The 11,450-nt window shown below is 42.8% G+C and overlaps 1 protein-coding gene across 1 annotated transcript in view; it reads right to left on the bottom strand.

Moving 5' to 3' along the window:
• Positions 1–448: 448 nt before the first annotated feature.
• AREL1 (apoptosis resistant E3 ubiquitin protein ligase 1) overlaps positions 449–11,450 on the bottom strand; it is a 47,483-nt gene continuing 36,481 nt past the window's right edge. The window contains 9 exon segments of the mRNA XM_006903785.1: positions 449–551; positions 654–831; positions 1,203–1,290; positions 6,402–6,452; positions 6,454–6,461; positions 6,552–6,681; positions 8,626–8,751; positions 9,456–9,635; positions 10,251–10,360. Coding sequence (XP_006903847.1) covers positions 449–551; positions 654–831; positions 1,203–1,290; positions 6,402–6,452; positions 6,454–6,461; positions 6,552–6,681; positions 8,626–8,751; positions 9,456–9,635; positions 10,251–10,360 — 974 coding nt within the window.

Below are 11,450 nucleotides of genomic sequence, written 5' to 3'. Positions count from 1 at the left end.
CGTAGCAGTCAGGTCAGCAGTAAGGGCCAAACAAGGGACCTCCAAGGGGCATTAGGAGAAGGAGTTAGAACAAGCACAACTTCAGGCTTCCTGCATTCCAGATTTCCAAGAGCTGAGCCCTTGGCGTACTCTCCCTCAGCTACTGACACAGCTCCAGCAACTGAGCTCTTTAAAGAACCAAATGAAATTACAGCAGCATGGTCCTCTTCTCAGGAACCAACAACCCAGATTATGTACAATGCCAAAGTGGCCTGTGGTGGAGATGGGCCAGAGATGAGTGAGGTAAGGACAAGCTCGGAGATGACAACATCCTCCAGGTACAGGGGAACACGTGGCATCTTCAGGCTGATGGTTACGTGAGTGTTGTGGTCTGGAGTTACGGTATCTGTATAATGTGCACTCACAAGGTCTGGTGAGTGCAGGAGCCAAGTGGACGACAGGAGCATGATCAGAGCATGCCAAAGCCCTCGCAGCCCTCACTGATGGCCAGCTGCAGCATCCTGTGCACCTCTTCATATGAGTCGTACGTAGGGAGGCACAGCTGGTTAAAACTGCAAAGGCAAGAGAGAAGTGATTAACTCATACCACCAACACACTGGCAAGAGCTGGAAAAGGCAGTCCCAAGGGCAGGCGTTGAGTGATCCACTACCTACCACGTGTGTGCAGTAGGCAGCGTGCTATGGGTTGGAGCAGCAATAATCTGGAATGAGGGGCAGAGGGCAGCAAAGCCTCCAGGTGGTAGCTGAGAGGAGCCTGTTGTGAACTGAAGCAGCCGAGCCAACTCCTCCTGGGTCAAACTGGAAACCACAGTCCAAAACCATCTCATGACCTGGCAGGGAGAGTACAAGGTTGGGGTCAAATACAGCGTGCAGCCTAGGATCTGACCCCTGAACGGAGGTTCATGTCCCAGCAGCAGCTCTGGGGACACAGGTAGGGAAGATTAGTGTCGACAAACGCTTCAGGAATTTAGATTGTTGCTCCATCAGAAAGATAGGTGCTGACTGCTAGGTTCTACTGTTTAACATTTCCAATGTACTACTTCTACTGCAGTCAGCACAGCAGCCTTTAGAGATGAGGGTATCATTATATCTGTACAATCACTTTTTATTTAGTCCCCAGTAAACATGTCCAAATTTCTTTTTCTTTAAGGACTTTTAAGACATGGTACAAAGCCAATTGTAAGGAATGTGGCTCACTCATCTTCTCTCTGAAATGCCATGAACCACCAACCACCACTGCATGGGCCCTGAAGTCAGACACACTGATGTCCCCAGTCCCACACATCAGCAGCTAGAGAAAGGCAGTCAGGTGTTATGAGGACTGTTGGATGGACAGACCCAATATATAAAGTCAAAATGGTCTATAATAATGTGCAAAACAGGCAGTTCTGGTGGCCTACTAGAAAGAAGTTATACTGCCAAACTAAAAGTTCATGGTTTGAGTTCACCAGCTGCTCCATGAGAGAAGTTCCCTCCTGTGCAATTTACAGTCTCCGAAAACCTGCTGGAAGGCCAGCTAGTTCTGACTCAACAGCAAAGTCACAACAACGTGTTGTAAATATGGAATAGAGAAAAATGTCAAGAAAAAGTCAAGTTATAATGTCAGAATAACACTTTAAGAAAATGAATTCTATTCACCAGATGCTCTGCTGGGGAAGGAGGGACAATCTCCTCCAGTACCAGTCAGATCCAATTGGCCAGTACACACACACAAATTACTAAAATTTTAAACATTTTAAAAAAAGAAGGAAAATGAATTCTAGGGGAGAACCAAGATGGTGGCGCAGAGGAAACAACGTGAGGAGCTGGATAAGCAGCAAGCTGCACAGAAACGGGCCACCATGGCCCTCAGTCCTCAGTTTATCAGTAATTGAACCATTAAACAGGTGATTACTGGTCTTCAATATGGATCAAGGCTCAACATCATTAGGACAAAGATGCCCAAAAAAAGAATGGGTGAGTCCCATAGCTTCCAGCCCCCCACTGCCAAGCCCCTGCTGCTGCTGCCGCCACCACTCCATAGAGCCTCCGCAGCTGGACCCCAGGGATCTCCTCACTTGGGATGGACGGTAGGAACCAGGCCACGCAGCTGGTATGACAGAGCCTCCATACTGCTGCAAAATAAACTCATTCTAAAATTAATTCTCAGAACCAAGATGGTGGTGACAAGAGAGGCAACGTGAGGAGCAGGAAGCCCGGTAAAGCCACACTGATAGGCCACGTAATTTATAAATACCCAAACAGCCAAGTAGTTGACTATTGGTCATCTATATCGACTGAAGTTCAACATCAAGAGGACAAAGAGTCTCTTAAAAAAAATTGATGAGTTCCACTTCTGCCCACTACCCCCACTGCCAAGCCCACACTGCCATGACCCCATGGGGTCACCGTGGCCGGAGCCTGTAAGTCCCCTAGCTTAGACCGGGTGGTGGGTAGTGGGCCCAGAAGCTGGTGTGACAGAGCCCCAGCATGGCCAGAAGCTGTGGATGGGAAGAGCTGTGGGCCCCCAGCGCGGGAGCAGAGGCAGCAGCGGCAGCCACATGAAGCCACAGGAGGTGAAGGACTTGATACAGGAAAATATCTCTCTGTCAGTGAAGAAGACTTCCTTGGACAGGTCAGAGAAGAAAAGAAGATCATCAACACAATGGATTGATAAGGTGTGTGTGGCAATGGGCTCAAGCATGTCTCAGATTGTGGGGATGGTGTAGGATGGGGCAATGACTTGATTTGTTGTTCACAGAATTGTTGAAGGATCTCTGTGGGTCTAGTGGATAAAAAGCTGTATTACCAAACCAAAGGTCAGGAATTTTAATCTGCGGCCTGCAGGCCTGATTTTGATTTTCAGTTAAAACACTCCTCTAAGTAATATATCACTGCTCTGCCAATTAGCTATACAGAGGTAACTTGTGGGTGCTGTAAGGCTAAACACTGTGACACTGAACTGACAAATGTGATTATGGTTACCCATGGTGGACAGTGTCTAGTGGAGTTCCCAGATTCAAACAATCTTGGAAGCAGAAGTGACATCCACTTCCAAAATAGCTTGCCTCAATAAACTCTACGAACTTGGAGGAATGAAGAAAGTTATACAAGTATTGAGATCTTTCACTCATAGGGTCGCTATGAGTTGTCTATGACTCAACAACACTTAACAACAACATATCCGAGATGGCAGATCTCAATACATCACATCTTTTCATTTCCTGACAACCGCTGCCAAGAACTGTGTAGACTTAGGGAGGGTCTGTTCACCACTCTCAAAGCCCCTTCTCCATTTGTAAAGGGGGAGGGTAGTGATTCCTACTTCAAATTGCAGTCTGATCACTTGGTGGAGGGGAGGGGGGCAATGGGAGTGATGGTAGTGCCGGAACTGGGGATGCTGCCCTGGCCATGGTCTTCAGTGAGGTACAGGGTCCAAACCTGGGGGTGTCTTTGGTAGGGGGATATGCCATCTGGCCCATAGGGAGAGTTGTCTGGCCCCAGGTAGAACCTTTTGGCTCCTGGGGTGAGCCATTCAGCCCAAAGAGTAAGCTGTTTGGCCCCCAAGGTGTGCTGCCCAGGCCCAGGGAGACTTGGTCCCTGGGGTGAGCTGTTTGGCCCCTGGGATGTGCCATTCGGCCCCTGGTGTCAGCTGTTCAGAGCTGTTCTGCCCTCGAGGTGGGCTGTCTGGCCCCTGGAAAGAGCCTTCAGGCTGCTGGGGAAAACTGCCTAGAGTATACAAAGAATTTTATCTAAGCAACTTTCCTCTACCTCCTCCCACAGTACACCTGTAAGTAATACCTCCAAAGCCCTTCTATTTGTAACTCACAAGTTTGTTCTATCTCAGTTTGCTCCCTTTCCTATAGGTAACCTTAACACTGAGTTTTGCTCCAGACCTGAACCCTGAACCCAGTTCCAGAGACAAAAGGGAAATATAACTGCCAGCTAAGAAAGTGAAGAAGGATAGAGAGCCTCAGGGCTCAGCCAGCCATCCCCACTGGACTCACCTTGGCAAACACTTTGCAGTCCAGAGGGCAGTAAACATCAGGAAAATATCTTCTAACTGAACAAGAAGGCATGTGGCTTCAAACCAGGACCACCACGAAGGTTTTAAAGTGGGCTCCCTAAACCCCCTTCAGCATGATGAAGCCAGAGAGTCTGCACCCCATTCCCAAATGAGAAACCCAACAAGTGAATAAGACATTTTTTTGTTAAAAAAAAAATTAATCACCATTGGACTATGCTTACCCTTACACTTCTAGTCCCCACTGGATCTTTCTAATTTCCTTTGTCTACTCCCCACACCCACCAAATTGTGCAGCCCTGTGATTTCATCCCTGCCCATATTTGCTTTTCTGCTCCCAATCCTCATCCCTTTGTATCTCCATACATGCTTTTTACAATAATAATATTTTTTTTAAAAAAGGAAATGAATTCTAATAGCTAACAGTGGGAGGAAACGCATCTAACTTTTGAAAGCTATAGATGTGCCTGGATCCTAGTTAAGCTCTATGGTCTCAGAATCTCTAGAAGTACAGTACAAGCGTGTGTTATTTTGATATTTTCTATGAGTGTCCCTAGGGAGCTCTGGTGGCCTAGTCATAAGAAGCTGCCCTGGAATCCCAAAGGCATGTGGTTCGAATCCATTAGCTGCTCCATGGGAGAAAGTCACGCAACCTCCTCCCATATGATTAAACTGCCTCTGAAAAGTCAGTTCTAATTCCAGGGCACACCGCAACAACATGAATATCCTTAATTAAGAATGGCTGCTGTGGATGGTTTTTAATTGAAACAATGAGCAAAAAGGAACCTAGTGTTTCCTGCTCATCTGCTCTGGACTAAGCCTGAGAATACTAGGGAGAAAAGGCAGGTTCTCTTCCACAGAGGGGGACCCCAGCTCCACTGATGGATTTGCCAGATGGCCCTCCCCCCCCCCCACTGATCCATCCCTTTCTGGGATTGAAAATGTACTACCTTTAATTCAGCTGTGCTGAAGATTTGGAATCTACTTGATCTGGAATCTACTTGATTCCAAACAAGAACATTAATGACATCAGAACCCTAAGCATCTTAATAGCCTAATTTGGTTCAGGACCCAGCATGCTACTTAGTAGACTGTTTGGTCCAATAACTATAAAGAATAATACATGTGAATGAGAGAAAAGCAAATCTCACATCAAGGCTGAGCAGCTTTGGCTCCTTCAAAAGGAACTTGCTAATAAGCTCATGTGTAATTAAGAGCAGGGCATGGAACAACCATACAATACTAAGTCCTTCATTTCTACTCACTTTAAAAAACTATTACAAATGCTTTACTGTATGATTAGACAATTATACACCAGCAGCTGCTCTTCAGCCCCCACAAAAACAACACTGAAAAAAAAAAAAAGAAAGAAACACACCAGCACTAGAAATGCTACCAGAAACTTTATGAAGGCTGAGGTATGGGGCAGACTGGACTTCATATCAGAAGATACCACATGTGATGAAAACGGAATAGGACATTTGCTAAGTTCTGTGAATAAGAATAAAAACTGTGCAAGACCATAGGGATTTTTGCCCTCCAATTTTTTTAAAAGCAGTATCTCCCCCATGAAACAGGTCTGTAGAAACTCACTCATTGGAAAGGTTATGGGAAGTTAAAAGTAATTGTTTGCATTACAGTATCATATGTGAACAGCAAGCAAAGACATACAGGTTTTCTTTTTTTATCCACATAGGAGATGGACTTAATTCTGCTAATCATAAAATGGTATTTATCATATTATATTCAAGTTTTGTTTCTTATAAGATTTGAAATAAGACTATATATTATCTATATAATGTTGTGATCCAACATGCAATTTTCAAAGCTGAGCACAACTGTTTGTTTCTTCTGCGTTCTAGAACTGAGCTCCAGGTCAGGGGCTCTGTTTTGGTCACTGCTATGTCCCTCACTGCTTCAAACATACTTGGCACAGAGGAAGAACATAATAAATATTTCTTAAACAAATAAACTCCATCAATCTTTCATTCCTCTACCAGTAACAATAATATTTTATTAATAAATCAATATTACTATTGAATATTTGCATATTGATTGAACATTACTATTAATTTTTATAAGTAGTAATTGTCGCGTACTGTTGAGTTGGAATCAACTCATAGATGACCTTCAACTTGGTTTTCAGAGGCAAATAATAATTACTGTCACATAATTTCCTTTAAAAATCCATATTCATAAACTATTCATAAGCAGCTATGCCTTAATTTTTCATTTTCAGATTCTCATTAGTTAAAGAAAAGGTCAATGAATGGAAAATGATAAAAGTAAAACCAACTCTTGCATAAAGGGTTTCCCACAACTCAAAATGCAAGACACAACAAGCTGGTCCACTCCCCAGCAGCACATGAACACAATGAGTCAAAAAGAGGAGTCTGTACTTCAAGTTCATTCTCATAAAAAATAGCCAAAAGGTTTTCAGGGACAAAATCAATTCAGGCCTAAAACAAAGCAGCCAAGTTAAAAGTCCTAGCTATACAATGAATACACTTATTTCCATTTCAAAGTCAAGAACAGACAGGGCCCCTCACCTTTTAGAAAATGTTCCACCTCCCCTTTCTCTTGACCGACCAGATGGTACTGGGCCAGCAAATTTAAATAGAAGATTTTATTTGCATTGGTGACTGGGATTTGAGCTCCACCTGTCATGAGTTCCACAACCTGACATAGGAGGCAAAAGACAGGGAGAGGCTGTGGATAGAGTTTTCAAGATGTTCTCTACTTGGTGTGGTCCACAACAGCATTACTAAACTTCATCATAGTGTCAATGACAAGTTTCTGCTGCTCTTTTTGGCTTTTTAACATGCTTGGTTTTATTTAGTTACTAAACTTTAAGGTTCCTATCACTCTTAGAGTACTCTACTAGTTATTATTTCTCAAATGAGTATTTGAATGAATTCTTCGTATTTGAATGAATTCTTCTTGGACCTGGACAAATAGCAGCAATGCAAAAAAAAGAAAAAAGATACTGTAATTTCTTTTTCATCCAGGATTAAACCACTACTGACACTTCAGTAAACTCTGAGTAAAGAAAGCCAGACGAGCAGTCAAGGAGTTTTTTTAAGACTTATAAGATGGGAAGAGCTGTTCCTTAACATCATTTTATTATCATGTAATCAGTGGGAGAGTCACAGCTTAAAACTGAGACATCCTGGCTGAGTCACTAGAATGGGACTTCAGTCACAAAGCCATCTAGATTCCCAATTTTCCTAAAGAAAAAGCCATTCTATATAAATGGAAATTAAATGGCACACACTGCTAATTAAATAATCCTAAGTGACCCTGAGGAAGCTCTAAAACATAGTTTAAAGTCACTACCCCTAGATGATCTGTGTACTGTGACCAGAGTTGCCTCCACAGGTGAAGAAGGTCAGTTCAGAGCTGTGGCTGTTGGAGAAGAGCAATGAACATCCCATGGACGTCCAAGAAGACGAACAGATAGGTCTTAAAGAGGGTGCAGCCAGAGTGCTCTTTTGAGGAAAGAATAATAAGGCTTCATTCACCTCACATACATTGGACAGGTTGCTAGGAGGGGTTATTCCTTGGAGAACGACATGATATTGGGAAGGGTGGCGGGTCGGCAAAGGAGAGGAAGATCCTCAACTAAGTGGACTGACATGATGACTGCTACAATGCGCTCTTGTGTGTCAGGAAGTGTGAGGATGGCGCAGGAGAGGATCACTATGAGTTATGCTTGACTTGACAGCACCTAACGACAACAACATGGTCAGGGTCAGCCATGCATCAGTTCCGACTCAATGACACAATACAATAACAATTCAATCATGAGATTTTTAAGGTCCTACAGACACCAAATTAGAGAGTTCTTTAATCCAGAGTAAGGATTTCTCAACACATCCACAAGTGCATAATCCTGGTATTTTTTTATTGTTAGGCACTATTCTAGACACTTAAGTTATGTTGTTATGCATTTATATCTAAGAAGTAAATAAAAATCCACACTCCCTTGGACCTGAGGACCTTAACTCAAACTCTTCTGTCTAACTTCCTTGCCAGGTCAGAAAGGCAGAAAGCTAGGTTCCTGTATCTTCAAGAGAGAGAGCTCATTATCTTTTAAGAGTTATTGGGTGCTTTGAGATGGTCACAAGTTTTGAATCATAGCTATTTTGTTTTTAATTACCTATTACTCCAACCTTAGATGATCAGTACCATTTTGCTCAATCCCAACATCTAAAGAAATCACATTTGTATCAGCAAAACTTTTAGCCAGCAATTTTCTCTTACCAGGTTTTAAGATAGGTAGGTATTGTGTTCCAAACAGGAGTCGCTAACATTCTCACTGCTGATTTGAATGTAGACACCTCTGAAATCTAGTGCACATTTTACTAAGCACACATTATCAGTTAGCTTTCTTCCTACTAGAACATAATATAGATAGATGGTCACTTGTGTCAGCTGTGCAATTGAATGCTTTAGAGATATACTGTCCAGTGTGACAGCCCTTAGCCACATATGTATGGTTAAAGTTATTACAATTAAATAAAATTTTTTTAGAAGTCTGTTTTTTGGTCGGCACAAATATAGAACATTTCCATCACTGAAGGAAAGTCTCTTAAGGCAGCACCATCTAGTCCTCGCTCTCACTTTATCCAGCTGACCTGATTTATTGTATTTCTCCTCTGCAAAGACCAGCTTCATCTCACTCATGTCATTGTTGAGGATGAAACAAACTTTAGATTTATAGAATTCTGGGTCATCTGTTTCAAAGTACTAAGGAGATAAAAAATATACAGAACAGACCATAAATACTCTTGCTCAGGAGGACATTTATAACTGCTTTCAACCTTAACAATAAGAAGCTCATCAGCTCAAAGCAAAGGACAACGGGGAGGATATCCAAGGAAGATGCTCTCTCACAGAAGCCATGGTGGAGCACCGTGGACATTTTCTGGAGCCACTGGAATTTTGCATGGATGAGCAAACGGAAGAGCAAATCTTTGGCACAGGCCCTTCAGACAAGTTACTTTGCCAAAGTGAGGAGCACAGCTGCACCCTTTTTCATCTAGAACAGTGGTTCTCAGCCTCAGGTCAGACTCGTGTGATGAAAGTAGGACCAATTCCAGCAAGGAGATGGCTGCTGAAAACGGTCCAATGTTTGGAAAGCTTGGACTCTGTAACTCGGGCCCAAGGTTTGGAATGCTGAAGGCGACCTGCATTCACTTCCTGTCCAACAGTCTCTGGAGGGGCCAACAGTGAGTGTCACTGGCTAGCAGAATAGGGGATTCCTCCTACCTTGGGCAGTTCAATAACATCTCACCACCATATACTTCAATGTAAGAAATGGTTTACCCCAAAAAACATTTCAATACAAGAAGTGAGTTAATATGGGGAGAAAAAAAATAAGCTCAATGTGGAGCAATTTTGGTGGTAAATAACCAGATGCTTTAGCAGAAAACACACTCCTGAGACATTACCTTGTAATGCATGTGCAGTCCTATGATCTGGGCCAGGAAAGATCGGGTGAAGTGAGCGCGGGCCAACTGCTTGTAGGCCCCGCCAAGAGAGGACTCACAGAGGCACTTGCCCACCAGCAGCCCTGCAAACTCATACATCTTTAGCCGCAGATGGGCGGGGTGGTTCGGGTTGGGATGCACCTGCCAAAGAAAGAGACTCAAAGATGCTGGGGCATTTTCTTTCAGGTCTAATCCTGGAAAGACCCTTCTTCTCTACCCCATTCTAAGGGAGAAAGAAGTTTAGAGTGGGGATCAGAGAGTCCATCTGAGTGGTATTAGCCAGCTGGCAGCTATCCTTTAATCATTCAAAGTGATCGGAGGATGAAGGACAAAGATGGACTTGTAGTTAGTTGGAGAATCTTACATTAAGTTTTTAGAGACAAACACTAATATGTGGTGCCTAGCTAAGTATGAATGATACTCAGCAGATGATCCAGTATCTTTTCTCTATATCAGAGCTTTACTCAGTCAAGATCTAGACCAGAAAACAATTATTTCTGGAATATTTTGAGAAAGTGGCATAGTTATAATCATTATTCTTATAATTAGTAGACTATCTATTGCATTTTAATATTTTTCAGTAAAAAACTATTGATCTGTCTCTATTTTTCTCTGACACCACAGATGAAAATGTAAAGGCAGAGAGAAGTAAGGGAACAGTGCTCCCAGAACAGTACTATAACTTTGAATCCATGCCATCCTACGCGTAACCTGATCGCGATTTCTCACTCATCCACAGTGAAGTCACAGACTTACCAATGCTTGGTTGTTAACATGGAATCGAGTGAAGAGCTGACTGGTGGTATCAAACAGTGCCTTGCAGACCAGTTTGAACCACTCCTGGCGAGATCCTCCCCAGTCGAGGGCTGAGAAGTGGAATAATAAAGATAGAAATTAACACTGGCCAACTCCTCTGAGCACTTTTGTTCTTTTTACTCTCCCTTCATCCCATCACATTATTTCCCCATCCTAATGCAACTAAAATGTGGGCACTCTGTTCATATTTATTTAACTTTTGCATAGGAACATACACAACAGACCATACACCCATTCAATAATTTTTCTACATGCAACTCAACAATGTTGGTTGAGCTACACCCATTTACTCTGTGTTGCCATTCTTGCCAAGGTTTCACCATCACCGACTTAGAATCAGTGCCCTCTAAACTATTCATCTATGTGTCAGAACTGCTATTGTCCATTTGATCCAACCGATATTAATTCTTTACAAGAGGGTAATACTCGGTCCAAATATTGTTTAATTTGAAGATGACTTGAAAAGATAATTTCCGTTTAAGGCCCCAAAATTTTCCCAGGGCACTACATTTAAGTGCTAAAATGGCTTTTAATTTTTTTTAAGTTCCACTACTTTCTATGGGACTAAAGGAAACATGGAGAACAGAGACCCCGGGAAACAGACCCTTCTTGGTTGGCTCTGCATAGGCAGGTCTGCCTTTGGTTTGAAAATCGTAGAGCTTCTTGTCTGAGACCTTCTGCATCTGCATGCTAACAGTACCACCAAGCCATCTGGCTGGTAAAGATCATCTCATTTTGTTTGACTCATGCTTTCGTTTTCCCTTGGAAAAGAGAGTATTTCCCCCACTCCACACCCAATAGTAGAGAAGGAGGTGAGATAGAGATTAAAAGCAGAGAGGTGAGAGAGGGAAGAGAGTCTTAAAAAACCAAAATGTGAACATGTAATTTCAAAACTAACCTTTCCTTTTAAAAAATATTAAATTGATTATATTATTTATTCTTTAAATTTTAGGGGGTTGTTTAAAGCCATAGGTTCAAAATAATATCTTGGTATGTAGTATCACAATTGTTGTTGTTGTTGTTATGTGCCGTTGAGTCGTTTTCGACTCATAGCGACCCTATGCACAACAGCCCTAAACCCTGCTCTATCCTGCGCCAACCGCACTGCCTGACACACCGATCCCGATTACCCCAGTCACC

Source organism: Elephantulus edwardii, unplaced genomic scaffold, assembly GCF_000299155.1.
Source record: "Elephantulus edwardii isolate Elephantulus edwardi_28Jun2011 unplaced genomic scaffold, EleEdw1.0 scaffold00037, whole genome shotgun sequence".
NCBI classification, from domain to species: Eukaryota; Metazoa; Chordata; class Mammalia; order Macroscelidea; family Macroscelididae; genus Elephantulus; species Elephantulus edwardii.
This window is presented reverse-complemented; position numbering and strand designations above follow the sequence as displayed.